This window comes from Enoplosus armatus, chromosome 19, assembly GCF_043641665.1.
Source record: "Enoplosus armatus isolate fEnoArm2 chromosome 19, fEnoArm2.hap1, whole genome shotgun sequence".
Classification (NCBI taxonomy): domain Eukaryota; kingdom Metazoa; phylum Chordata; class Actinopteri; order Centrarchiformes; family Enoplosidae; genus Enoplosus; species Enoplosus armatus.
In genome coordinates, this window is record NC_092198.1 from 19,687,908 (window position 1) to 19,712,029 (window position 24,122).

The 24,122-nt window shown below is 45.1% G+C and overlaps 2 protein-coding genes across 2 annotated transcripts; one reads left to right on the top strand and one right to left on the bottom strand.

Moving 5' to 3' along the window:
- Positions 1-524: 524 nt before the first annotated feature.
- On the bottom strand, positions 525-7,604 carry tdrd15 (tudor domain containing 15). The gene is made up of 4 exons (XM_070926361.1): positions 7,573-7,604; positions 1,514-7,228; positions 994-1,148; positions 525-538 (listed from the first exon to the last, which is right to left on the bottom strand). The coding sequence occupies exons 1-4, from the start codon at positions 7,602-7,604 to the stop codon at positions 525-527; spliced, it is 5,916 nt and encodes a 1,971-aa protein (XP_070782462.1).
- A 2,492-nt stretch (positions 7,605-10,096) lies between these two features.
- rfx6 (regulatory factor X, 6) lies at positions 10,097-20,421 on the top strand. The gene is made up of 20 exons (XM_070926249.1): positions 10,097-10,253; positions 11,785-11,944; positions 12,525-12,648; positions 13,157-13,218; positions 13,327-13,404; positions 13,604-13,631; positions 13,875-13,982; positions 14,135-14,212; positions 14,318-14,431; positions 14,797-14,846; positions 15,040-15,199; positions 15,290-15,434; positions 15,571-15,680; positions 15,758-15,875; positions 16,600-16,722; positions 17,438-17,644; positions 18,238-18,568; positions 18,955-19,325; positions 19,846-20,055; positions 20,243-20,421. The coding sequence occupies exons 1-20, from the start codon at positions 10,097-10,099 to the stop codon at positions 20,419-20,421; spliced, it is 2,913 nt and encodes a 970-aa protein (XP_070782350.1).
- Positions 20,422-24,122: the final 3,701 nt, after the last annotated feature.

Sequence of the window (24,122 nt, forward strand, 5' to 3'; positions counted from 1 at the left end):
TCATGACAACAAAGTCTGTGGGAGCAAAATAAGCGTCGATAACTATTTTACTGTCAGTTAATAAAACTAACCACATCACTTTTAACTTTTAAAATGATTTCTGAAACTTAAAACTTCAAGCAAACAGGTTTGAATATTTCCTATAAAATATTACATTTAAAATGAATCAAACAAAATGTCTGCATGGCTACTTTATTTCGATTAGGTGAACTAAATATAAACTCTGAAGTTGTTATTGTCCAACTTTATTTTTCTTTTCTTTTCTTTTTTAACATAAAGCATTCTTTGAACAAAATGGAAAAACCTCCATCAACTTTATGTGCCTTATTAATGTAAAAGCCCCCGCATGCAGGAGAACACCTCATTTCAATCATAATACGAGACAACTGTAAAAATACTTGAACTGCTCTCTAACTCGGTGCTGCTGATTTAACGAAACGCTGCATCCAGTAAACTTGCTGGGGGGGGGGGGGGGGGGGGGGGGCCTCGCCGCTCATTTTAGCCAAGATGCAACCGGGCTGCCTTCACATCAGAAAACCTGCAACACAAGAGAAGACAACACAGTGACAGGACCGTACTGTACATCACTGTTATGTTACTGTACACGACTGCCTTATGTCGCTGTGGAGGTTTAGATTGGTGAATACATTTATTTTCTTTATAGATAGTTTGTGTTAAGTTTGTGATTTTCTATTTTTGTAAAGGGCTAATGGAATCTAATGGAACGAGGTCTGGAGGTCTAACAATGAATTCCAGGAAATTTGTGTTGTGACAAAAGTTTCTATAAAGCCTGATCCTGTACTTTGTATAATCGGGGTTTTGTCTAGACTACAAGTTCTATATGGTCACCCTTCTTAGCAATCATGTCCCGAAGCCAATCCTAAATTTTGACACGAATGAAAGCCAATGGCTAGCGAGCGTTGGCGGCAAAACTAGGATTAACGTCTGCGGTGATGAGTGCAATGAACAAAGTGCGTTAAAACGACTCTTTACAGTGACTTGATCCAGACCGGACGCTGAGAGGCATCCTCCCCTCGGCTTCATCAGCAGCAGACTCAACAGAAAGATCTGACTTCGCGTCAGGGCCTTCACCATCCTGGCCGCACTCCTCCTCACTGTCGGCTTCACGGGGGCTCTGCTCCTGGAACCTGAACGTATCGGAAATGAAAAGGTGAAGTTTTACGTATTTAGCTTGAACGTGCTGTGCACACATTTCCTGTCTTGGCAGTAAAATTGTGACTTTTTTTTTTTCCTGACATTACAGATTTTTGCTGACAAATACCCTGAATTCAAAAAGAAGTTTGAACTGATAAAAACAGTTTCTTCCTGTTGCAAGAAGTGACTTGTGTGACAGTTTACAGTGTCGTTTCATGGTGAGGACAGCTCATACTATGCTTTTAAGAGAAAGACCAAGTTTGTGTTCAGATTTTTTTTCCCCGTTTTTTATTTATTTTCAAAGTAGCGTGTTGTACGTAGAATTCAAATTAGTAGTGAAAAGGTGCACAGAGCATACCTCAGTCCGAGCATGACGTCTATATAATTGGCGTGTCCAGCATCCACCAGCTCCTTGGCAACATGAACGCCGTCGGCCAGGATGTCCACCTTCCAGTGTGTGTTTGACACAAAATCCCTGAAGAAGATCTGAAGCTTCTTCTGGTACAAACACTGCTGGAAGAAGACTGCTGCTTCATCAGTCCACTGTCCATTGACTGCCTTCACCCCTCTCAGGACGCAGGGGTATGTCACTTTTGGGAGGGTCGTTATCTCCTCAGGAAGCCTCTTCAGCTTAGAGCAGTCTTCGTGCGGCATGCATTCGTATTGGCCGTAATCCACCAGGCTTAGGACTGCTGTGGTGTCGGCGTGCACGATTTCAGCCCTGCACCACTTGTTCTTGGTGTCCGATTTCAGCAGGCAGCAGGCGCCGGGGACGAGGTGGGCTTCAGGAAGAGGAGACATCTGCCCGGGGAGGTCGTCCAACATTATGGACACTTTGTGCATGACGAGGAGCATGTCCTCCAGGACAACGCAAAACTCGAATGGAGTCGTCACTGCAGCAGCGAAGCCAGAGTATGCTTTGTCTATATCAACAGGAGCAACAACAAAATGCTGGGGAGGGCTTGTGTCCAAGTTGGACTGTTCGTCTGCTTTCTCATTTCGGGTGTCAGCGGGTGACGGGATCGTCTCTTCGTTCTGCCGCAGGGAGGTTGTGATTTGACGAACGAGGAACAGTCCATTTATGACTATTTCAACCATCCAAAGTTGATCAGCTTCTGAATAACACACAAACAGCAGCTTGACGTCTTTGCCCATCATTGGTTTGAGAGTTTGACACCACAATTTGTGAGCGTCCTCTCCCTCACTGAGCCCAAGGCAGTCCACCTTACACAAAATGGCAAGGTCCGTGATTTTTGTCAGGTCGCCATGCCGTCGTCTGATTGGGCCATTTGGAATTTCTTCTGGCATTCCATGATCCACAAAGAGGACCCGGCATTTTCCCTGGCCTACATGTTGAACAACAGCCCTGTGCCACTGTTTGTCATTGTGTACCTGAACTAAGCACTTGAGGCCTTGTTTGACATCCTCTTGCACCACCATCTCACGCTTGCATAGGTCAGCTATGCGACTTTCCAATGCAGCAAGCAGGTCACTGGTCTTATTTAGTCTGATGTAAAAATTGCCGTTACTCAGGACCGATAGAACTGTACCATTCTCCGTGTCTCCAGGTCGAACGGTCAGAGGTATGATCACATCTGCACAACTACGCTTCGCTTTGACAGACGATATCGCGGTGTTCCTTTGATTCCTTGTAGAATAACCCTTGTTTCTTACTCGTGTTCTTCTACGCAGCCTGCGGGTTATTATGTTCAGTTTGGGTGTCCGTGTCGCAGGTGGTGGTTTCAGCATGACGTTTTCACCATCAACAGTAGGCGTCATTCTTTCAGATTCAGTTGTTTCATTCTTGTTTACTTTGCTTTCTTGCTCTGATCTCATTTTCTCTTCCGTTTCAGATGATCTTGCGGGAGCCTCGTCTTCCTTTTCAGTTTCAATGCAACTCTCGACAGCTGCTTCGAGTGCTGCTGAAAGAGCAACTGCTCCATCAAGAATCTCAACCTTGACCACCCAATGAGTTCCATACTGACGCACAAAATCAACCATGAGAGGCTTCTCCATTACAGCATCAGTGAAAGAAGCATCACTTTTGTATGTGCTTGTGTCCACAAGGGAGCACGGTATGCTAAATCTTGGCTGATAGAGATGCTCCTTTGGTATGGAGTAGATCTTCTCCTTCCCCATGACTGCAGCGTTCCCATAGTCCACAAACTCAACTTTGAAACGGGAACGTCCTTCACAGTCCTTCACGGCAGAACGGTACAGAGCGCCGTCTTCCTCATACTCAGCCAGAACAAGGTCACCGACTCTCAAAGACGTTGCAGTCTTCAAGGAACCTCTCAACATACTTGAGTTGAGATCTTCACCCATTTTCAAGATGGCAGGTTCATCCTCCGACAGCTGAAGGAAAAAGCTGTTGACCGAGTCGATGTGGGAGACGAAACACTTCGCCCTGAAACCTGTGCTCACTTTCATCTCGGGCAAACATGAGAGCTGTGGGACACCCGTTTCCTCCGTACATTGTGGTTCTTCTGACTTTGTGTTTGCATCGCGGTACTCTCTTCGTTGTTTTACTTTTGTGTTCATGTTCTGAGCTTTCCCACGAACACAGCTTTTTGTGTTTTCTGTCGTTTTGTGGGACGCTCTCCCAACTTGTGTGCCTCTGTTGGCATTCAGTGTGGGAGAATTTGAAGACGGCCCTTTATGTTGACTCTTGCACCTGACTGATGTCTTTGGGTGTCTTGTTTGGAGAGTTTTAGGTTTTGTCTTTGGTTGAGATGAAAGACTGAGAATGAGCTCCTTTACCTTCTCATTGACGTTAACATCTCCATCAAACAGTTTAACATCAAATGAACCATCTTCGTTCTTTCCAACTATGACGGCTCTCACTTGCTTGTTGAGGACTGCGCCATCAAGAAATTCCTTGACATCTGCATAGAGCTCGTCCTTGGACACTGAAGCGAGGCTGCACCTCACAGCCTGCATGGGTGTGAACAACAAGTCCGTAGAGTCTCTGGGGATAAACGTGACGTGGGTTTTCTCTGATATGTTTGCGTTTCCATAATCCACAAAAAGCACACCGAGATGCCGAGGCGACTGAACAGGATGAGCCAAGCCTCTGTACCATTTGCCATCAAAGTATTTTGCCAGGCACAGCTTCCTCAAAACAGCTCCCGTACTGGCTTGCATCATTTTCTCGCTCTCCTCTGAGATTTTTCGTTCGAGTCCCTCGATGATTCCATTGTTTTTCTCAAGTTGGCAGTAGACCTCCCACTGACTGCTGACGTGAGTGATGAAGACTTGTTCTTCATTTCCAGGGCTTAGATCATATGAAGAGTAGACAAAAGACTCAGGGAACACTGTTGACAGTTGCTTTGTTGAGATTGTCACTTCTCTTGCCAGGCCCTGTTCCACGAGCAAATTTGTTATGCTCTGCTGGGTTTGGGTGCTGCAGAGGTCGACAACGTGGCACAGGCCTTTGTTTTTCACATTCCACTGAGAGACAACTTTACATTTTAGACCACCAGTGCTGTTGAGGACAAAATCTTTCAGTGACTTACGCACCTCCGGACTCCAATTCCCAGAGTTCTTGGGGTCAGCAGGTTCAATCAGGTTGTAATGGCTGCACCTGAAAGCTTGTCCATCCAAATAAACATATTCTGGCATTATTGCCTGAAGATTGTGCTCCTTGATTTGGATGGTACAGCCATAGTCAACCAACAACACTCTGGCATGGCCTTTCTGTTTTTCTGTGATGGAGGCCCTGTACCATCTTCCATCTTGAGGTGATCTGGCGACACAACATGAATCCCCTGATTGGAGGGGGACTGTATGAGTTGAATAATATTGCTGAACTTTATCCATCAGTTCCTCCAAAGCTGGAACCTTATCTAGAGGCTGGCACCAGAAATCTGATGGAGAGCTAACGTAAGAGCAACACACAGCAAACTCACACCCAGGCTTGAAGCTTAACGCTTTGAAGTTAGCAGGGGCTTGGGCCTTCTCAATTTCACTTTTGCACGTTTTCTCTTCCTCCTCACAATCCTCCAGTTGCTCTGTATTCCCACTGATGTCTGATGTCACGCTATATCTCGGGCATTTTATTTTTTCTGTCACATCTGTGTTGTTTTGCACCATATGCTCTGTGGGAATGTTGTTCCAGTAATCAACTTGTTTGGAAGAGATCAGGAGCTCAGCGATGCTTTGATTGTTGTCACTTCCCATCTCATAGAGATCAACAACACATTTGTTTTTTCTCATCTGGACAACATGGACTCGCAGGGCTTTGTTCAGCACAGCTTGTCCGAAGAAGTCAGATGTGGCGCTGGTCCAAACTTCATCAAAAGGAAAAACATAAAGAGAACAACAGAAGGCAAATGCTGATTTGCTAGTAAATGTCTCGGGTATTTTCTTGATCAACATGTGCGGCACTTTCTCAGTGTTCCCAAAATCGATAAAAAGAACTTCAGCTCCATGCTTAAGAGTGTCCGTCACTACACCCCTGTAGAAATGCATGTCTTCCTCATAAACTGCACAGCACAGTGTCCCAAGCTCAGGATTCAACAGTACGCCTTCATCCAGCTTCACTTGACTGAAGTGATCTTCCATTTTTGTCATCATTTCTTCAAACTCATCATTGCGTTTTTGTGTTCTGATCCAGAAGTGGTTTGGATTCTGGATATGCACAACACAGCCCACAAAGACAGAGTCTACCTTCACCCCTTCCTCTTCCAGTGTTTCACCCAATGCTTCGCCCAAGAGTGTCTCATAGTATAAATAGCCACCCCGAGGTGACAATTCCTCTGCCTCCAAAATGGTCTCAACCTTCATTCTTGGACGGTCTTGAATGCGATCTGCTTGCTTCACGTGATTATCTTCAGCACCAATTACTGTGATAGAGTACAGATGCTCTCCTTCATAAAAACCTCTTATCTGCACATCTAACACGCTTCCAAGCAAGCCTGCCTTGAGAAAACTCAACTGCTGAGTTTTGACTGCCTCATCCTGATCACTCAGGCAGGAGAGCGAGCATGGGAACGCCATGATGGGTGTTGAATAGAAATCAGGTGTCAACCTGTGGACGTTCTCAACTTTGACAGATTCAAAGAACCCGTAGTCAATGAACAAAACTCTAACTTGAGAGTTGACTGGGAGAAACTGCACAAAGCCTCTGTACCATTTCCCATCTTTGCCTTTAACTGAGCACAGTAAACCCAGGTTTTCTGGAGTCTTCTGATTGCATTCTTTGGTTCTGTATTCACAAACTGCAGCCAGCTTCTTTGACATTTCCCAGAGATCTGTTTCCATACTGGCCCTCTGACAGTAAAACAGCCCAGGGTTGACAGCAGCAGTTACACGCACTTTAGCACGTGTCCCACAATTCAATCTAGGTCCACAGAATGACAGAATGTCTTTGTATCCCTGAAAACCAGACGGTTTGAAGCAAAATTCTTGTCCCCTTGGCTTTTCAATGAGTAAGTCAGGAACTGGCTCTATGTTTTGTTTGAGCGGCACCTCTGTGAGCATCTCAACCAAGAGGAGGAAAGTATCCGTGTCCACATGTCTCCCAAACCCATGTCTAACAAGGTCGATGTTAATGTCAGAGGCTTCCAATAAGAGCACTCTGTGGGGCAGGAAGGCTTGGATGTAACCTGTGACATTTCTTCCAATCAGGTTTGACAAGTAGTCCTCCACTACAGAATGGGAACAACCTTGAAGCAGTACTACATTTGCAAGAAAGCCGCAAACTATTTTGGGAGGCAGGATGAAAAGGTCGTTTGAACAGGTAGATATGTGGTCAATGTTGACACTCAAGACATTACCGTGATCTATGAGGAAAACATCAAACAAGTCCACTTTTCGGCTCTGAACTCTTCCCCTGTACCAGCGGGCTGATGTCCAATCTTGTACGAGGCAAAACTCTCCAATATCCACTGCAGCTTTAGTCTTAGGTATGTTCTGTATTTCTCCTTGCAAGATGTTATAGTCAAGTTCACATATGGTAAGGTACTGTCCCTGAAAGTGTATCAAGGTTGCTTCAGGGTTCCAGTCCAAGTGAGTTAACTTGAGGTCCACTGGCCAAAGGGCACATTGCGCAGATGGACCAGAATTCTGAGACCTGCAAATTTAGGTGACTTACATTATTAAGCTTCAAAAGGTGTTACTAATTTGGTGAGTTTATGACTTCTGATTCAAAGAGTATAACTAACATAAAAAGAGAATTTCACATTTAATTGGGAGGCCAAATAATGTTGTATTTGGCGCCTGATTTGGTGATCCACTGCAGTAAGTGAAGAAATAAAAAAGAAGTAAATAACTACGAAATCGTAACTTTATCCAATGGTTTAGCTGTCAACGTCAAAACCAGTCACTAAAACACTGGAAAAAAAGAATGAAAAATTAGCCTAACTATGACAAGAACATGCCAACATCACTTTACTTTTGCCACATTGATTTACTTACTTTTGATGTTCGGAGCCCAGCTCTGACTGCATGGCAGCAGCATCAGTTCATATCCTTAACAGAACCTGAAGGGAAAAATGTTTGAGATAATTAAATGTACTCGCTATTATTAAAAAAAACACAAACCCAGCACTGATGTCTAACTTTTACTGCATATACAGCGCAAGGAACCAAGGTCATGTATTTGTCATTCCACAACACAGGGTTTGCAAAATGAAATGTAAGTTGCGGTCCCTGCATGCTACACATACATAGAACATATTTACAAATATTTAAATTTAGAATAGAAGAAAATAAAAGTAAAACAAAGCAATATATTAAATGAACTACACACACATTTACCTAGACATGTATACACCCAGAAAGTAGCCTAAATAATTCTGTATTGCGTCACCATCGTGAAGGTGGCCAGTGCAGATGCAGCAGCCAGTAGCTCCTTCAAACTTTGCTGTGCTAAGCTTGCATAACCTTAACTAAGCAGGGCTCAACATTGACACATTACTTTCATTTAAATTATTTATCGATTTTTACTGTTGAAGGGGTTTTTCCCCCCCGATTTTGGGCTATACTGCATGATATAGGCTTAATCATGGGCCGGCCGGTGCAAAGAGAGCACATACCCTGAGCCCCATTATTAAAAATAATTATGGTGGTGACAGTCTGACACTGGTCTTTCCTGTACTTAAACTCAAATGTGGCCATATTTTGTATTTGAAGCACATGAACATAATGCAATGTGAGGCCAATCATTACCGAGAAGATCACCATAAAAAAAGAATAAGAGAGGATTACATCTGTGGTTTTATTTGTGTGATTTCTATTCATACTGGCGACATTTATCATCTCAGAAATCTTTGTGGATCTGGCAGAAGTTTAGTTCTTGTTAATGGCGGCACAGATATGAGTACATTAAGAGCCACTCTTGTCTGATCCATACCATGTTCTCATACAATGTTAAGTCTAGTTATCAATAATAAGCACTATTAACCCTAAGCATTAAAATAAACTACCTATTTAATTAATCTTAGTAGATTTAGCTTTATTTAAATGCCATGGAAATGACAAAACACACGAGACGCTTTCTTAGAGCTGTGAGATTAGTTTAGCAGCCTTGCTAACGTAGCTAGCTTAAACTTTAACACTTTAATATTGCTGAGCAAAAAAAAAAAAAATGATTTCAACCGTAGAAATGTGGCAAACTGTCGTTTCCCCTATAAGAGGATGTCCGGGCAAACCGAAAGTCGCTCAGCAGACTTTTTCACGGCGGTCTAAAGTGGCATTCAGCAGGAGTTAGCGGCAGTAAAACTAGCATAGAGCTAACGTTGTCAACCAACGTCATGCTAACGCTCGACCATGCTGAAGCTAACTTCAAAGTTCGGCCCGTCGGGTTTTTATTTTTATTTTTTTTATCTCAGACCGCCCTCGGTGACTGGAAACACCGGTGAATACCGGCGAAAAACCCGGTTCTCGACTCCCACTCGTGGCCGGCCCCCCCCTACCTGTCTGAACCGCCTCGTGTCATGTGTGCGACCCCACTTCCTGCTTCTCCTCGACGCATTAAAGGTCAGAGATCAACCGGCCGTGTTGTGAGCTGCAGGTGAACTCTCTCAAACACGAACATCGGCAGTCTTCTCTTCCTTTATTTTATTCTTTTCTTTCAGAATAATTCATAATTGGTATAATAATTTTTGGGAACAATTTTGATAAATGTGCTAATCATTTAAACAATTCACCGAGAGAGGCTGCCACACATTATCCCCCAGTTCCAGCTGCTTCACTGTGATGACGCGCTGTTTTGATCTGTTTATATTGATGTTACGTTTTATGAACCACAAAAAAAAACCAAAAAAAAAGAGAGAGAGAGAGATCTGCAGGTGAATTGACAATGAAAACAAAAAGCGGAAATGCAGCTGAAATAAAGGCCAACACAACCGCCACGTGATAATAATGTGAAGACATACAGGTGTTTTTTTGTTTGTTTGTTTGTTTGTTTGTTTTAAAAAGTCTTCAAAACTGATCCCCGGCTGGTTTTCATGAATGCGCGGCTTCGTGTGAAGGGCACAGCCGACTGCTGTGGGGAGGCAGGTCGGCCGGATGGACAGATGGATGAGGGTGTTTCTGTTAATCATTGATCCCCTGGTTTGCCTCCAGTCTTCTGTAAATATGATGAATGCGTCCGCGGCTTCATTAGGCTCGGCTTTATTAGTCCTGAGGCTGCTCTCTCAGGTTTATTTATTCATTCTCTCTCTCTCTCTCTCTCTCTCTCTCTCTCCTCCAGCTTCAGATCAGCCGAACCAAACAAAAGAAAAAGAAAAAGAAAAAAAGAAATGCTGGACATGTTAGTGACCTCTCTTACCTTCTCCTGGACTTGTGTGAAGGTGGGCCTGACGCGCGGTGTTTAAAGATTGTGCGCAGAGCTGGTTCACAGTCTTACGGACTCCCTCCTCCTCCTCCTCCTCCTCCTCCTCCTCTTCTTCTCCTTCCTCGGTTGATTTGTTTATTGGCGTTTCTTTTTTGTGCGACTATGCCGATGAAACGCAGCAGCGAGACTTCGGCCGGGGACGGGGTGTTCCTCATTCACTCCCTGACAAAGACTTTGTGCAGCTCGCCGGGGGACGCCCGCACGGACTTCATGGGACGGACACGTTTCCACCAGGAGGACGACTGTGGGATCAAGTCAGGTAACTCTCAGCCAATTAAGTATCAGGGGGGGGCTGAAAGCCTTGCTCTTTCGCACCAGTCTCCCTCTCGTGTCTTCACCATCTTCATTTTTTTTGTTGAAATAATCCTCCCTCGAAGTCTTGAACTCTGGCTGTTTTTCTGAGGTCAGACTTCAAACCTGCTCTGGTAAAAAAAAAAAAAAAAGAAGTGACACAGACTGACCACATGGTGGTGCTGCAACAACAGACTTCACTGGACTCCTCTCAGTTTTTTTTGGCCCACATGTGTGAATAATGATGATGATGATGATGATGATGATGGCATGACTTGAAGTAGAGAAATGAGCAAAGAAAGGCTCAGCAGAAATCCTCATTTAGACAGTTTTCACCATTCATTTTCAGTTTTTGTGCGGCAAACTTTTCATTCACCGGGCAAAACGTCAAACACTTCTCTTGTGGGGTTTTTTCCACAATCCTCAGCGGGAAAAGATTTTGACAGGTGCACAAGAATGAAGGCTCCTTGTCCTTTTTTTTAATTTTTTTTTACGTGAAACTTGTCCCACAGTGACGGATGAAATGTGTCATCTTCACCTTGTTCGGCCCAAAGGCTGCAGACCTGCAGCTGTGTTCATGACTGTTATTAAGACTCAACACACTGTAGTCTGTCCTTGTCCTTTTTTTTGTGTTTTTTCAGTCAGACAGTTCGGTTCTCACCGTCCCTTACTTACAATCACGCTCCGTTTTTCTCCCACAAAGTTTGGAAAAATATTCAAAAATAGTGTTGATGTTGTAGTTTGGAATAATTAAACTTACAAATTCATGTTTTTCTGTGGCTGACATTTGTCACGGTGAGGACTTTCAAATGATATATATATATATATATATGAGCTCCTCAAGCATCTTATTGCATCTCTAAGCACAAAATGTTACCACAATAATAATAATAATAATAACTGTTTTTATCGCACAGTTTAATCGAATGAATTTGGCTCGTTAGATGGTTCTTCATTGATTAGTTATTGTGGTCATTCTTTTCTTGCTTTTTATCATCGCGACTCACTGTGAGAGTGTTTGTTCCAGTTTGCAGGGACGAAAAAAAAAAAAGTAAGCTCAACCAAGAAAGGGATTAAAGCATTCCCTTTTTGAACACAGTGATACTCAAAACGCACTCTTGTCGAAAAATGTCGACCTGTTCTCTGATTCTTCTTAACGCTGCCCGCACTATTTATTTGTTTACCGTCAGGCCAGTGAACGATGGAAGTCAACTGATGAATTAAAGCTGAAATCACAGAAACAACTTCACGTTGGAGACCTCAAACTAACGTCATTGGGTTTGGACTGGAAAATAAAAGCTGTAGTGAAACTGGAATGAATGTAAAAAAATAAAAAGTCAAATGTTCCATTAGGATGGAAAGGTCAGCATCGGACCTCAGACACTGAACTAATTCAAGGCTTTTACACATAATGTTCTTGATGATATTAGACTGTTTGAACGTTACCCAACACATCTGTCTCCTCTTATGAACCGCGCTTGTCCTGCGTGTCTTCTCAGAAGCGGAGGACAGCAACGAGACGCCGTCCTCCGAGGAGGACCAGGACCTGGCGGACTTTAACCCGGACCTGACCGCCAAACGGAGCGTCTTGTCCTCCAGGAAGACCATCAGTCAGATCATCAAGGACAAGAAGAAGCAGACGCAGCTCACTCTGCAGTGGTGAGGGGCCCTGCAGTCCACTAAAGGGACACTGATATCAGTATTTACAGATGTCGGCTGTCACATACATACAGTGTCTCAGACCTTCCTCCCACCGTCCTACGTGAAATAGTATTCAGATCCTTCACTTAAGTAAAAGTACTGGTACCACTCAGCGAAAACACTCCACTGCAAGTAAAAGTCCTGCATTCAAAACCTTACTGAAGTAAAAGCATTCTCAGAAACATTTAAAACTACTCACTGTGGAGTAAAATGGTCCCTGACAGTGTTTCTGGGGTTGACATCACCGCTGCATGAATGTGTGTGTCGCATCATTTGAATCTACAGCAACGCATCATATCCCGTGAGATCGTGGTATGTTTGTAGCAGCTTCAGTTTTCAGCTTAGCGACGGCGTATTATTTTCCCGCCAATCCAGCGGTTTATTATTATGTAATCAAGGTGTCTTTTTTGTTGTTGTTGTTGTTTTGACTTTCAACGATTTTTTGGCAACCAGATGATTATTCTATATGAGTATTTCCCGTATTCTGTTGGGGGGGGTCTCCTTCATTGTTGTGATCATTTACGACGTGTCCCAACAGGCTGGAGGAGAACTACATAGTGTGCGAAGGAGTGTGTCTGCCTCGGTGTATCCTCTACGCTCACTACCTGGACTTCTGCAGGAAGGAGAAACTGGAGCTGGCCTGTGCTGCTACATTTGGAAAGGTGTGTGTGTGTGTGTGTGTGTGTGTGTGTGTGTTTACATAAAAAGGCCAGAAAACGCCTTCATTTTTCCAAAAAATGTCTTTTATAGAATCAGCTTCTTATGTTGTATTTTTTGTGTAATGTGTTTTGTTGTTGTTGTTGTTGTTGTTGTTTTTAGGGAACCCAAATGAAAGCTCATAGAACAAAACGTTTCTGGTCACATGGCAGACTTTGGACACCATGGTCCTGAACACTTATCGTCCTTTTTTCTCGTCTTGCTCAGCTTCCAGAGCTCTCAGTCGTTGTGTCGACGGAAACCGTTTAGTTTTGTTTGTGTCTCTTTGTTGTTTATTTCGGGGTAGTCTTTAAGTACACACTTTCGCTTTCTAACGGTTCAAAACATCATAAACTGTTGTAGAATGATGACTTCCAACATTTGACATGAAAACAATAGATTCCTCATATTGATCTAACCGGAACGTGTTTGCTTGTTTGTTTGTTTGTTTGTTTGTTTGTTTTCCCCCGTCAGACGATTCGACAGAAGTTTCCCCTTCTAACAACGCGACGACTGGGAACCAGGGGACACTCCAAGTAACGCGCCGCCTCGTGCTTTCACGTTTTGAGTTTTGTTCGCTTGGTCACGTGACCCGGAGCTGCCGAAATGTTGATTACTGATGGTTGTCACTCGACATTGTACAGATATCACTACTACGGAATCGGCATCAAAGAGAGCAGCGCTTACTACCACTCGGTGTATTCTGGAAAAGGTCTGACCAGGTAACATTTAGTCTTCGTGAGTGGCACTTTGTGAAACACATTTACGGGAGCGACACATTCATCAACATTCTTTTAATGTGAACGTCCATATTCAATGTCCTAACTCCCTCTAAAATGTACGGCGTTGATGTGTCTTTGTATTTTTATGATCCCCGTCGATCAAACGTAAAGATGGGATCTGTTCTCGCTCTCCTCACAGGTTTTCGGGGAGCAAGCTCAAGAACGAGGTGAGTGAAAGCGGCTTAGGGAGCAACTTAACTCCGAGCTCCGAAAAAAAAGCAGAGTTTCGCTGCCCTCTCAGGTTGGTAAAGGGAAACGCAGGCGCAGTCGCCGACACGTAGCGATTGGATGAAAGTTAAACCACTGGAGGTCAGCGAGAACTGGATTTTCAGAGGGTGTCAGGTTGCTCTTTGAATAATTCACTTAAACTTAAAAGGAGGCCTGAGGTTGTTTCGTTGTTTATTTTTCAGGGAGGTTTCACCAGGAAATACTCTTTGAGCTCTAAAACTGGAACCTTGCTGCCAGACTTCCCCAACGCTCAGCATCTTCTGCTGCAGGGAAACGTCTCCAGAGAAAAGGTTGGTGACGAGCATGAACTCAGCTTGAGGTGTTGTCCATCCACCTGCTGCGTTGCCGCACAGCAGGGTCCGGCACGTTGAACGTACTTGATGAAATAATGTCGACGTACTTGAAATATAGAAAGAGTAAATGCGAGATTTGCCCTTTGCAGGTGGACACTCTGATCATGATGTATAAAACACACTGCCAGTGCGTCCTGGACAACGCCATCAATGTCAACTTCGAGGAGGTGATGACGACCGACTCACGCGAGAGTAAAAACCAGCGCACACACACAACAAAAAAAAAAAAAAAAACTCAAACTGACGGGACTCTTCAAACATTGTTGTTTCAGATCCAGAACTTCCTGCTCCATTTCTGGCAGGGAATGCCCGATCACCTGCTGCCGCTGCTGGAGAACCCGGTCATCGTCGACATCTTCTGTGTCTGTGACTCCATTCTCTACAAGGTTGTTAGGAAACGGCTGTTTCTGGAGTGTCTCGAGCTCAGACATTTGCGCCATAAGCTCCTGTTTTGCATCTAGTGTCAGAGATACCATCATCTGAACGGGTCTTACTTGCTGAGTTCATCGCATCTTTTGGTCACTTGGGCTGCTTAAATAGTCGGAGACGCATTCCTGGGGGTGTCATTAGGTGCAGGTTCAGTTCCCAAGCAAGAAACGTAACTCCTCCCCAGCCCCAGGTTAACTCCCGCGACCTCTTAGGGAAAGATAAGAAAGAAATATCCGTGTCGATGCACTGTTGCGAGTAAACTTTATGTATGGGGACAGATCCTGTACGCTCTGTTTCGCTAACGCGTTCCTTATTTCCTCAGGTTTTAACCGACGTCCTGATTCCTGCAACGATGCAGGAGATGCCTGAAAGGTTTGTTAGATTCGTGTGTGTTCCCCTGTAGAGAGAGCCTGGATCTTATATGATACAATTTTACCCTCTTTCTTTACTGTAGAGACACAAGGACGCAGGTTTTAAACAAGTCCAGTCTAACAAAAAGAAGCAGTTATTTGGAACTACGCTGATCACATCTTCACATGAGACCTGTGTGAATGTCGTTCGTCAGTCTGTTGGCAGATATCCGCAACTTTGCCAAACACTGGGAGCACTGGTTGGCCTCCTCCCTGGAGAACCTCCCAGAGCGCCTCGCTGCCAAGAAGCTCCCCATAGCGCGGCACTTTGTTTCCTCCCTGAAGAGGCAGACCTCGTTCTTACACCTGGCCCAGGTACGGCATTTGGGAGAGCAGGATAGATTACGCTCCGCAGTCTCAGAATAACGGCGTGATGTCGACCTCTGAGGAACTCCTGTTTTCCAGATAGCTCGTCCGGCGCTGTTTGACCAGGCTGTGGTGACCAGCATGGTGTTGGATATCGACAGCGTGGACCTCAGCAGCATCAGCTCGCAGCCTCTGCTCAGCGTAAGCACGACTGGAGACCAGGACCCGGACCTCTACTCTGAGTGTAAGACAGCTGTTGTAGCTCAGTTTTTAATAAAAGGACCCCCCCCCCCCCCCCCCCCGTTAAGGAGGAGCTGTGTCCGTCGCTCTGATAACGAAGCAACTCGTCTCTCCTCGTGGCCTCTCTCCTTTTCTTCCAGATGACTCCATCACCGTCTTTCAGGAGCTGAAGGAGCTGCTGAGAAAGAACGCCACGGTGGAGTCCTTCATCGAGTGGCTGGACTCCGTGGTGGAGCATAAAGTCATCAAGGTAACGGCGCCCCGCGTTGTGTGCGTCGTGGACACGTCCGAGCGGCCGTCTCTCATCTGCCCTTTGTCTCCGAGCAGCCCGGCAAGCAGAGCGGCCGATCGGTGAAGAAGCGAGCGCAGGACTTCCTCCTCAGGTGGAGTTTCTTCGGTGCGAGGGTGATGCACAACCTCACGCTCAACAACGCCTCCAGCTTCGGTGAGAACGTTTCAGAAGAGTGACGTGTTGTTGATTTCTTCACTCTGACGTAGTTGGTTACACACACTCACACCTGGAGGTTTCCCAGTACAATTCCAGTCTAATCTGGGATTAAGTGCCTTGCTCCAGTACATGTCAGTGGTGGTAATTGGGGGGGGGGGGGGGGTTCAATGGATTTAAATACACATCCCAAACAATGCTAAATGTTATGCATTGGGTACTTCTAATTTTGGAAACAGCAAGTGTCTATGGGAAATATGGGCTAACTGGTGCTAACACAACAATTCACAATTTATTAAAGCAACATACTGAATAACTGTCACTCAGCTAATTCATTTTGTGCGCCTTTCTTCTCCATAAGTCAGTCTACACACACACACACACAGACAGACACACACAGACAGACAGACAGACAGACAGGTAGGCTAATACAAGCCAGCTCGGAGCAGATTGCTACAATAGCGCCATAAATTGTAATGGCCGGACTCGCCTTGATTAAACAAAGTCTTATCTGCGGGTCGCGTGCTCTCTGTTCAAACACGTGCGCGCAGAGTAGGTGAGCGCGAATGAACACTGACCCCCCCCCCCCGCTGAGGTCCCAGCGACGCTCAAAACACACTCAGGAGGTGGATGAAGAATCAGGGAGTCCCTTTGGGAAGATCAGAGTCGTAATTCTGCCTCTTTTATTTTCTCATATTCTCTCCATATTCTCGTATTTTGACAGGCTCCTTCCACCTGATCAGGATGCTGCTGGACGAATACATCCTGCTGGCTCTGGAAACTCAGTTCAACAACGACAAGGAGCAGGACCTGCAGAACCTGCTGGACAAATACATGAAAAATGCAGGTATCAAGCATCGGAGCGGACACTGACGCAGAGACGCCCAGCTGCTGGCGGACATGAACTCTTTTCTTTTGTCATCGGGGACAAAGTAAAGGGAGGGCCCACGTACCATTTACGTATTATTGGCACGATAACGTGCTTCGCAAAAAGACATGAAACCATGTGAATGTGAAGTGAAATAAAGTAAGATAGCACAAAACATGCTCAGCTATAATTGTTAGGAATGGGAATTCTTCTTCTCCATCGTAGTAAGATGGAGTTGATGGAGCAGATGCTCTGTTGGGGAATAAGCAAATAGCACGGTGACTACAGTTTCACTGAAAAGCACGGAGACCATTCCAAAAGAGTTCCGCGAGGTGCATTAAAGCAGCATTTAAATACACAGAGGAAAGGGAAATAAATTCAATCGCAGTCGAATAAAATGAAGTCATAGAAATAGGCAAATCACAAAAAGTTCTATGATTTCTGTGCATTTGTGGTAAAGTAATAAATAGCCACACATTTAATAAAGGAAATAAAATCAAACAAACAAATTGAATTTGTATTGAATGAGGCTAACTTTGAGGCTGATGGTGATTGAATTCACTGGAAATGATGTGAGTGGATGATTGATGCGACTTCAGGTTTTAGTTGGCTCATAACGTCCCCACATGTAACATGATAATGAGAAACCAGCGTGACTGGAGGGGCTCACCGGCTTGCTGTCGTTGACTTTCAGACGCGAGCAAAGCGGCGTTCACGGCCTCTCCCAGCTCCTGCTTCCTGGCTAATCGCAACAAGGCCAGCGCGGCAGCTGACCAGCCGGTGAAGAACGAGTCTCCGGCGGAGCACGCCTACATGCCCCTGTCCGCCTATCAGCAGCAAGGCTCGGACGCGGGCGCCGTCGTCTACCAGGGGACGGAGGCGGCTGGCTTCATGGCTGCAGGTAAAGACGGAGCGCCATTTTATTGATTGCCAACCGCCCCGACGCATCAAGAAGAAGAAGAAGAAGAAGTAGCACCAACTTTATTCAATTTAAACTCTGTTTTCCCTCCCCATTTGTTTTCACGACTTTTGAAGTCATTTGTGCATTTCTTCTTTTTTACACTTGAAACTTAAAAAATTCTCGGCATCTCTTATTGTTGCCACTATCCGCAGCTCCAAGTGATAATAAGTAAATGAAAACAAAAAAAGCATGGTTATAACAGGTTATAAGAGGTTATAACCTTATAAAGTTATGGCAGGCATTCATTTTGAGTTGAGGTTGTGGCTACCTGACCAATATTCACCAGCCTTTGGCTCATTTTGGCTTATTTTCTACTTTCTACTCTTTTATGGGAGCCCCAGTACTGTACAACCCCCCCCCCCCCCCCCCCCCGGGGATCAATAAAGTATTTCTGATTCAGATTCTGATTCAGAAAGACGCTCAAATGCACCGTGTTGCACCATTGTCATCATGCAAGAATATTGATTAGTGCAGCTTTAAATAAAACCTTGCACGTGTTTATCTCAGTGTGTTTTCCCTCTCCCCACACACAGGTGGTCAGATGGACTTCTCTCAGGTCAGCGGCCCCCTCATGACGCCCCCTATCTCTCCAGCAGCGTTAGTGCACCGAGGCTCCGTCATCAACCAGGGGCCCATGACAGGGAACCCCCTGACATCATCTTCTTCTTCTTCTTCTTCTTCTTCCGCCTCCACCTGCCCCTCCTCCACTTCCTCCTGCCTGTCTTCTCTCAGCGCCATGACCCAGCCCACCCAGCCCTGCTCCTCATACCCGGAGGCCCTGTACCACTGCTTACCTCAGACCAGCTCGAGTTACTTCCCCCCAGCCAGCGGCTCCTCAGCCTCAAGCTACCAGCCCGCGCTCAGGTCAGCTCCATTTAGTACTTTGCATCTACAACGTGTCTTCTGCTACTTTACTGACACTTCAGGGCTGTCACTGACATTTAGACACAAGTCCAGTCCAGTGTCGTCTGCCGCTGATGTGATGGACAATGTGGGGTGATGATGGACAGATAATGGCTCTTACCCTGATATGATTCCACTGCAATATTTTTCTGCTTTCGGTGCAGTTTGTCAGGTTGTTATGAGGCAGTAAATCATGGAGATCTTTTATATTTTTGACATGCATTTGGTAAAGACATGGACATTAAATATGGTCTCTGCTTGACCCTTTGAATTTGCTGTGGGAGTTAAATAAAAGATGTTTTGTTGTCATGACACGAGTCTGAAGATTGGTTTGATCTGTGCTTCAGGCCTCAGACTCAGAGCCAGTGTCTGGCTTCAGTCCAGTCTCAGGCTTCGTCGCTGGCCTACCATCTCTCTCGGTACCCCTCCTTCAGCGACCAGCACCTGACCAAAGACGTCTTCTACAGTCATCATCACCCGGCAGCCCATCACCCATCGAACAGCACCAACTGCTCCCTGACGGCTTATGGTTCGGCAGTCCGACCCGCGTCCAGCTACGGCTCAGGCTCGGACGCCGTCCAGGCTGAACAGGGACTGGACGCTCAGACAGCAGCTCAGATCCTGGACTCAGCAGAGGGGTTCGGCTTCGTGGGGGCCGGACTGAACCCCGCGGGCGGTGGGTGTCAGGGGCAGGCGTACTCTGCTGCAGGACACGGCGGTAAGGACTGCGGCTTTAATGTGCAAATAAACTTAACCGGATCATCTGAACTGTATTTTAAATTAAGGGGAATCTGTTAGAGGTTTGGCGTTCTGCATGGATGAAACTGTGCTCTTGATATCTGTGTTGTGATCAACCTGACACAAAATTCCTGTTATTTATTGAAATTCAAATCAAATTCAGTGACATCTCACACACTAAACAACAGTTTTCAGCGCTTGTTAGCTGCATACAGTCGACTTCTGTGAATATTTGACCTGAGAAAGACCTGAGGGGGTGTTCAGAACAGCAAGCTGAGCATCTTTTAATGATCTTTCACGATTAACGAACCACAAAAACACACATTTATTCATACAAAAAAGTTGCAGAATTACTTTAAACTGTGTTGCAATGTGTCGCCAGATTGTTACACCTTAAAATGAAGGTGGAGGTGATTCTATCTTTAATCATCTGGTGACCCCCTCAGTTCTTAGAAAACAGGCCAAACTTTCTCAACGCCAAACTCTCCTCCTGGTGGCAGGTTACTATGGCAACAGCAGTTACCTGGACGGCCAGCGCATGGGTATGGGCACATCACTGGTCGACCAGCACGTGTCAGTCATCAGCACCGTCGGCAGCCTGCGTCCGTTCCCTTCAGCGTACTCTGAAGTCCACGATCCGCTCAACATCCTGGACGAACCGGGGAGGAAAACAACCGGGGTGTATTTCACGGAGGCCGAAACCGGAGCAGGTGAGCAGGGAAACACGCAGGGCTGATGGGGGGGGGGGGGGGGGGGGGGGTGAGAGGTGAGAGGTGGACTGCAGTCAGGGGCTGGTAGATGCACAAAACTGAAGATTTTTCTCCCGTTAAAAAACAATTGTGTTTTGTTTAAGTTTCAGCTCATTGTTTAACTGTCTCAATCTTTTACATGTCCCAGATCATTCCCTCCCCCCGTCTGGATCCGCTCCCTGCATGTTTGGAGTCCCCTCTCCATTCACCTCCCAGGAGGCATTGCTCTCTCAGCAGCGGGCACCGCCACCGTCGGAGGTGCAGGACCTGGTGTCCTCGCTGCCTCCCATCAACACCGTCTTCATGGGGGCAGGGGGAGTACAGTGACGCGGGCGGCTCCTACGGGAGGACTCGGAGTCCAGTTCCCGTCAGAGCGGCCCAGGTCCGGAAAGTATGTATGCACTAATGCTATGAGGTGACATGTGAGGAGTACACCCAGCCTCATTCGAACCAGAACATCCAAACTACTGTAAGGCACAGTATGAAGATTAGCGAAGGACACCTGCCGATTGTTTTAATCTCTGCTGTATTATAAACCAGAAAGAGAGGAGCAAAGGAAAGATATTTATTTGTATACAAATGTTGATTATTACTTAAAAAAAAACATGCAAACTATGACAACTATGACTCTGACGCAGATATTTCTCTATTTCTCCACAACTGTATTTTTCAAATCGGTAATTTAATCGCAAACTTTTTGTCCCTAAATGACGCCCCGAGGACTTCCATTTCTTCTGTGTGCGAGTTGTTGAGATGTAAATAAATCTTTGTTAGTGTGTGTTAGAGTGGTGTCGCATTCACTGACGGGGCAGCAGGCGCGGAGCAGCCTGACAGCACGGCTATTTACTGCTGCTCTGACATATATTGAAAGGCGTGACGCGGTTTGTTCATTGTAGGTCGTTATTGCTGCTGCAATATGGCAGCCATCGTCAGACAGTAACGGAGAATGTTTTCTGTCCTCCTCAGATCACAGAATAATCAATCAAACAATCGATTGAGTCTTTAGAGGCTTCCTGCTCTGCTGGAGAGGCTGAAACTGCTTCAACATGTCTTGTTGTTTGCTGATGAAACTGTTTTATATATATCCGAATTTCGTTTTCGGCTTTTAGAGACGAGCCTGGACATCTTCTGGAGTGTGGCTCCTCTTTTGCCTTTTGGTTAAGGCCCTGTTTCTCTGCTTGGAGTCCATCAGTGCTGAAACGCTTAGTTCATTAATCACTTAGTCAACCAACAGAATTTTGACTTCAAGCAAAAGTGCCAAACATTTGCTGGTTTTTCTCTGTTCTTTGGGGATTGGGCTGTTTGTTGGACAATAAGTTGTTTAAAGCTCACCCTGGGGCTCAGGGAACTTACCACGGGCATTTTTACAATGATCTGACAATTTATAAACTAAATGATTCACTGAAAAAAATAATCTACATATGAATTAATAATGAAAATAATCATTAATGGCAGCCCTAATGTCAGTCCGCATGTTTTGTGCCAATCCGAGTGTTTTGCGGTGCTTGGAGCTAAACGCTAACATCAGCGTGCTAACATGTTCACAGTGGCAATGCTAACATGCTGCAGGTTCAGCAGGTATAATGTTTACCATCGTCGTTTAGCACATTAGCATGCTAACATTTGCTAATGAGCAGTGAATACGAAGTACAGCAGAGGCTGATGAGCATGCCACGATGAACGTTGGCTCAGATGACAGCGCTTGAAGAAAAGTTAGCTCAGTGAGTTTACAATTTATCCTGAGGGGGGGGGGCACGAATGTGTGCACCAAATTTCATGGCAATCCTAGAGGAAAAGTCAGGGGATCCCCAGAGTCAGTAGGATTCATCCTCTGGGGACCATGAAAATCATGACAATCCACCTGATAAACGCTGCGATATTTCAGTCTGGACCACAGTGGCAGACAAAATGCCCGACCGACGCCACAGGCTCTGCTGACCCCATGAATTACGAGCTTGTTGCTTCTGGTTTTATTTATTTGCTGTAATAATGCGAACAGAACAGAACTGGGAACAGTTTGTGTCCATGCTTTTGTCTGCCGCCGCAGCAGATTGACTTTCAGTCAATAACAGGCCTCGATAGAATCCTTATCTGCCCTGATTCAAAGGGCTTGTGTCACGGCGCTGAACGCACGACTCTTTAATGGCTGAACTCGGAGATTACAGGACGGGATCACAATCGGAGGCCGCGGATCAAAGTTGGGAGCTTTTTATTTGCAATTATTTGGTTTGTCTGCGGCACAATGGAGGGAGATATGACTCAGATAAAAGTGTTTACCAAAATGTTGCGAGAACCAACGCGGGGAGGAAGGGGAGGGAGGGATGTCCGAGGGTGAGCTGTTAATATCACACCATGGTGACCTCAGTGAGACGTGGAGACACGTCTCCTCTTGAGCCTGTTGTTGCTGGAGCAGATGGGACGTCGTAAAAGCAGAAGTTCAAAGGAGGCTGAAGCGGGACAGGCTGTGTGGTCAGTTTCCTCTGACAAAACACACTTCGGCTAAAAACTCAAACCTTTTATCGCCGACTGAATCATCTTTTGAACTCACTAAAATGGAGAGAAAAATAATTTTTCCTTAACGTTCACTGAATAATTCATGCTTTTTAGACCAATAAACTGTATCTTAAGGTGTATATTTAAAATTTAAATAGGAATTTTAAATATGAATTGCAAATACTGTCTAACCAAAGAGTTTGGTCTCTCGTGCCGTAAGGATGGAAAAGCATCTAAAGCGTCCTCTCGACACCGAAACGCACACTTTGCTGCCCCACCTGAAAACCCGACGTGGTAGCGAAAATGGGAAAATGTGAATTTCCTGGAAGGAAAATCTCCATTTAGACCTTTTAAAAGTATGAATTTAATGTTCATTTATGATTGTAAACTTTATCCTACACACGTTCAGCTTTGCACGGACTAAAACACTCTCTAAGTTACACTAAAAGTTAATGTGAGTTAATGAAAGTGTAGTTGAGGACTCTCTATTTTCTCTGTATTTTGTACCGAATGACGTCGTTAAATGCACTTTGTTTTAATATTCTCCTTTATATCGAGACCTGGAAAAAAAGAGGTTATTTAATCAAATGAATAAAGATCGTCGTCACTTTTTGTTAGGACGTTTTTTCCATTATTAGATTATGGACACATAATTTAATTTACAAAAAGTGGCTAAAACCTCCCATTCAATACTAAAATAACAGTTTTATTGTCATGGAAATATTAAAATACAAAAGACTCTACAAAATACTGTATACATTTACATGAACAGCAGGCTAATTATGAAGTGTTTTGATTAAAAAAAAAGAAAAAGAAAAACGACATTACTGCCGGTTTTCTTGGCTCTTTCACTGCACTCGCGTTCATGCAGAAGCCTCATCAAATCAGATGCGGATAAAACTGTTAAATATTATTTGAGGAAAACCACATGAAAAAGAAACACATGTTGGCATGAGTCAGACTGTTTGAGATGAATGGCAGTGACGTGGCCACCCCCCCCCCCCCCCCCCCCCCTCCTTGATTGGTTTTTATACGTTATCTACTCAGGGGGAAAAATCCATTTCAGGTGCTCATGCAGCGGCGCAGGGACAGATGGTGGCATATGTAATGATTACAGAATCCCCACGTTAAAATACTTTAATTACTAAGTCAATAATGGCTGCAACAATTGCCGGACCTTTCGTGTAAAAACAACAGAAGGCGGAAGGCAAACTTTGGGCCAATGTTTAACCAGAACTTTGCATTAGAGCTGATTGAGACAGCCTCTCTCTCTCTCTCTCTCTCTCTCTCTAGATATAGTGTCACACAGACTGAGGTGCAGGTCAGGCCTGTTCTTCACACACACACACACACACACACACACACACACACACACACACACACACTACCTGCTGCATCTGCCATCACATGATTCCCACTTTTATGGCAGTTACATGATATTAAGACAGCACAGTGTACTAAACAGGAAAGCGTCATGGAACAAAACTTCAATGAAGAGGAGAGTTACGTAATGTTTGCATCCGGTCCTCATGGAT

What these genes read in the sequence shown, in the direction of transcription:
- tdrd15 (XM_070926361.1), bottom strand. Translation starts at nt 7,604, where the DNA reads ATGCAGTCAGAGCTGGGCTCCGAACATCAAAA. An exon ending in CTGGGCTCCGAACATCAAAA is followed by an intron (nt 7,229 to 7,572) that starts GTAAGTAAATCA and finishes CTAAATTTGCAG; the next exon opens with GTCTCAGAATTCTGGTCCAT. An exon ending in GACGTCATGCTCGGACTGAG is followed by an intron (nt 1,149 to 1,513) that starts GTATGCTCTGTG and finishes CGATACGTTCAG; the next exon opens with GTTCCAGGAGCAGAGCCCCC.
- rfx6 (XM_070926249.1), top strand. Translation starts at nt 10,097, where the DNA reads ATGCCGATGAAACGCAGCAGCGAGACTTCGGCCGGGGACGGGGTGTTC. An exon ending in GTGCTGCTACATTTGGAAAG is followed by an intron (nt 12,649 to 13,156) that starts GTGTGTGTGTGT and finishes TTCCCCCGTCAG; the next exon opens with ACGATTCGACAGAAGTTTCC. An exon ending in TGGAGCATAAAGTCATCAAG is followed by an intron (nt 15,681 to 15,757) that starts GTAACGGCGCCC and finishes GTCTCCGAGCAG; the next exon opens with CCCGGCAAGCAGAGCGGCCG.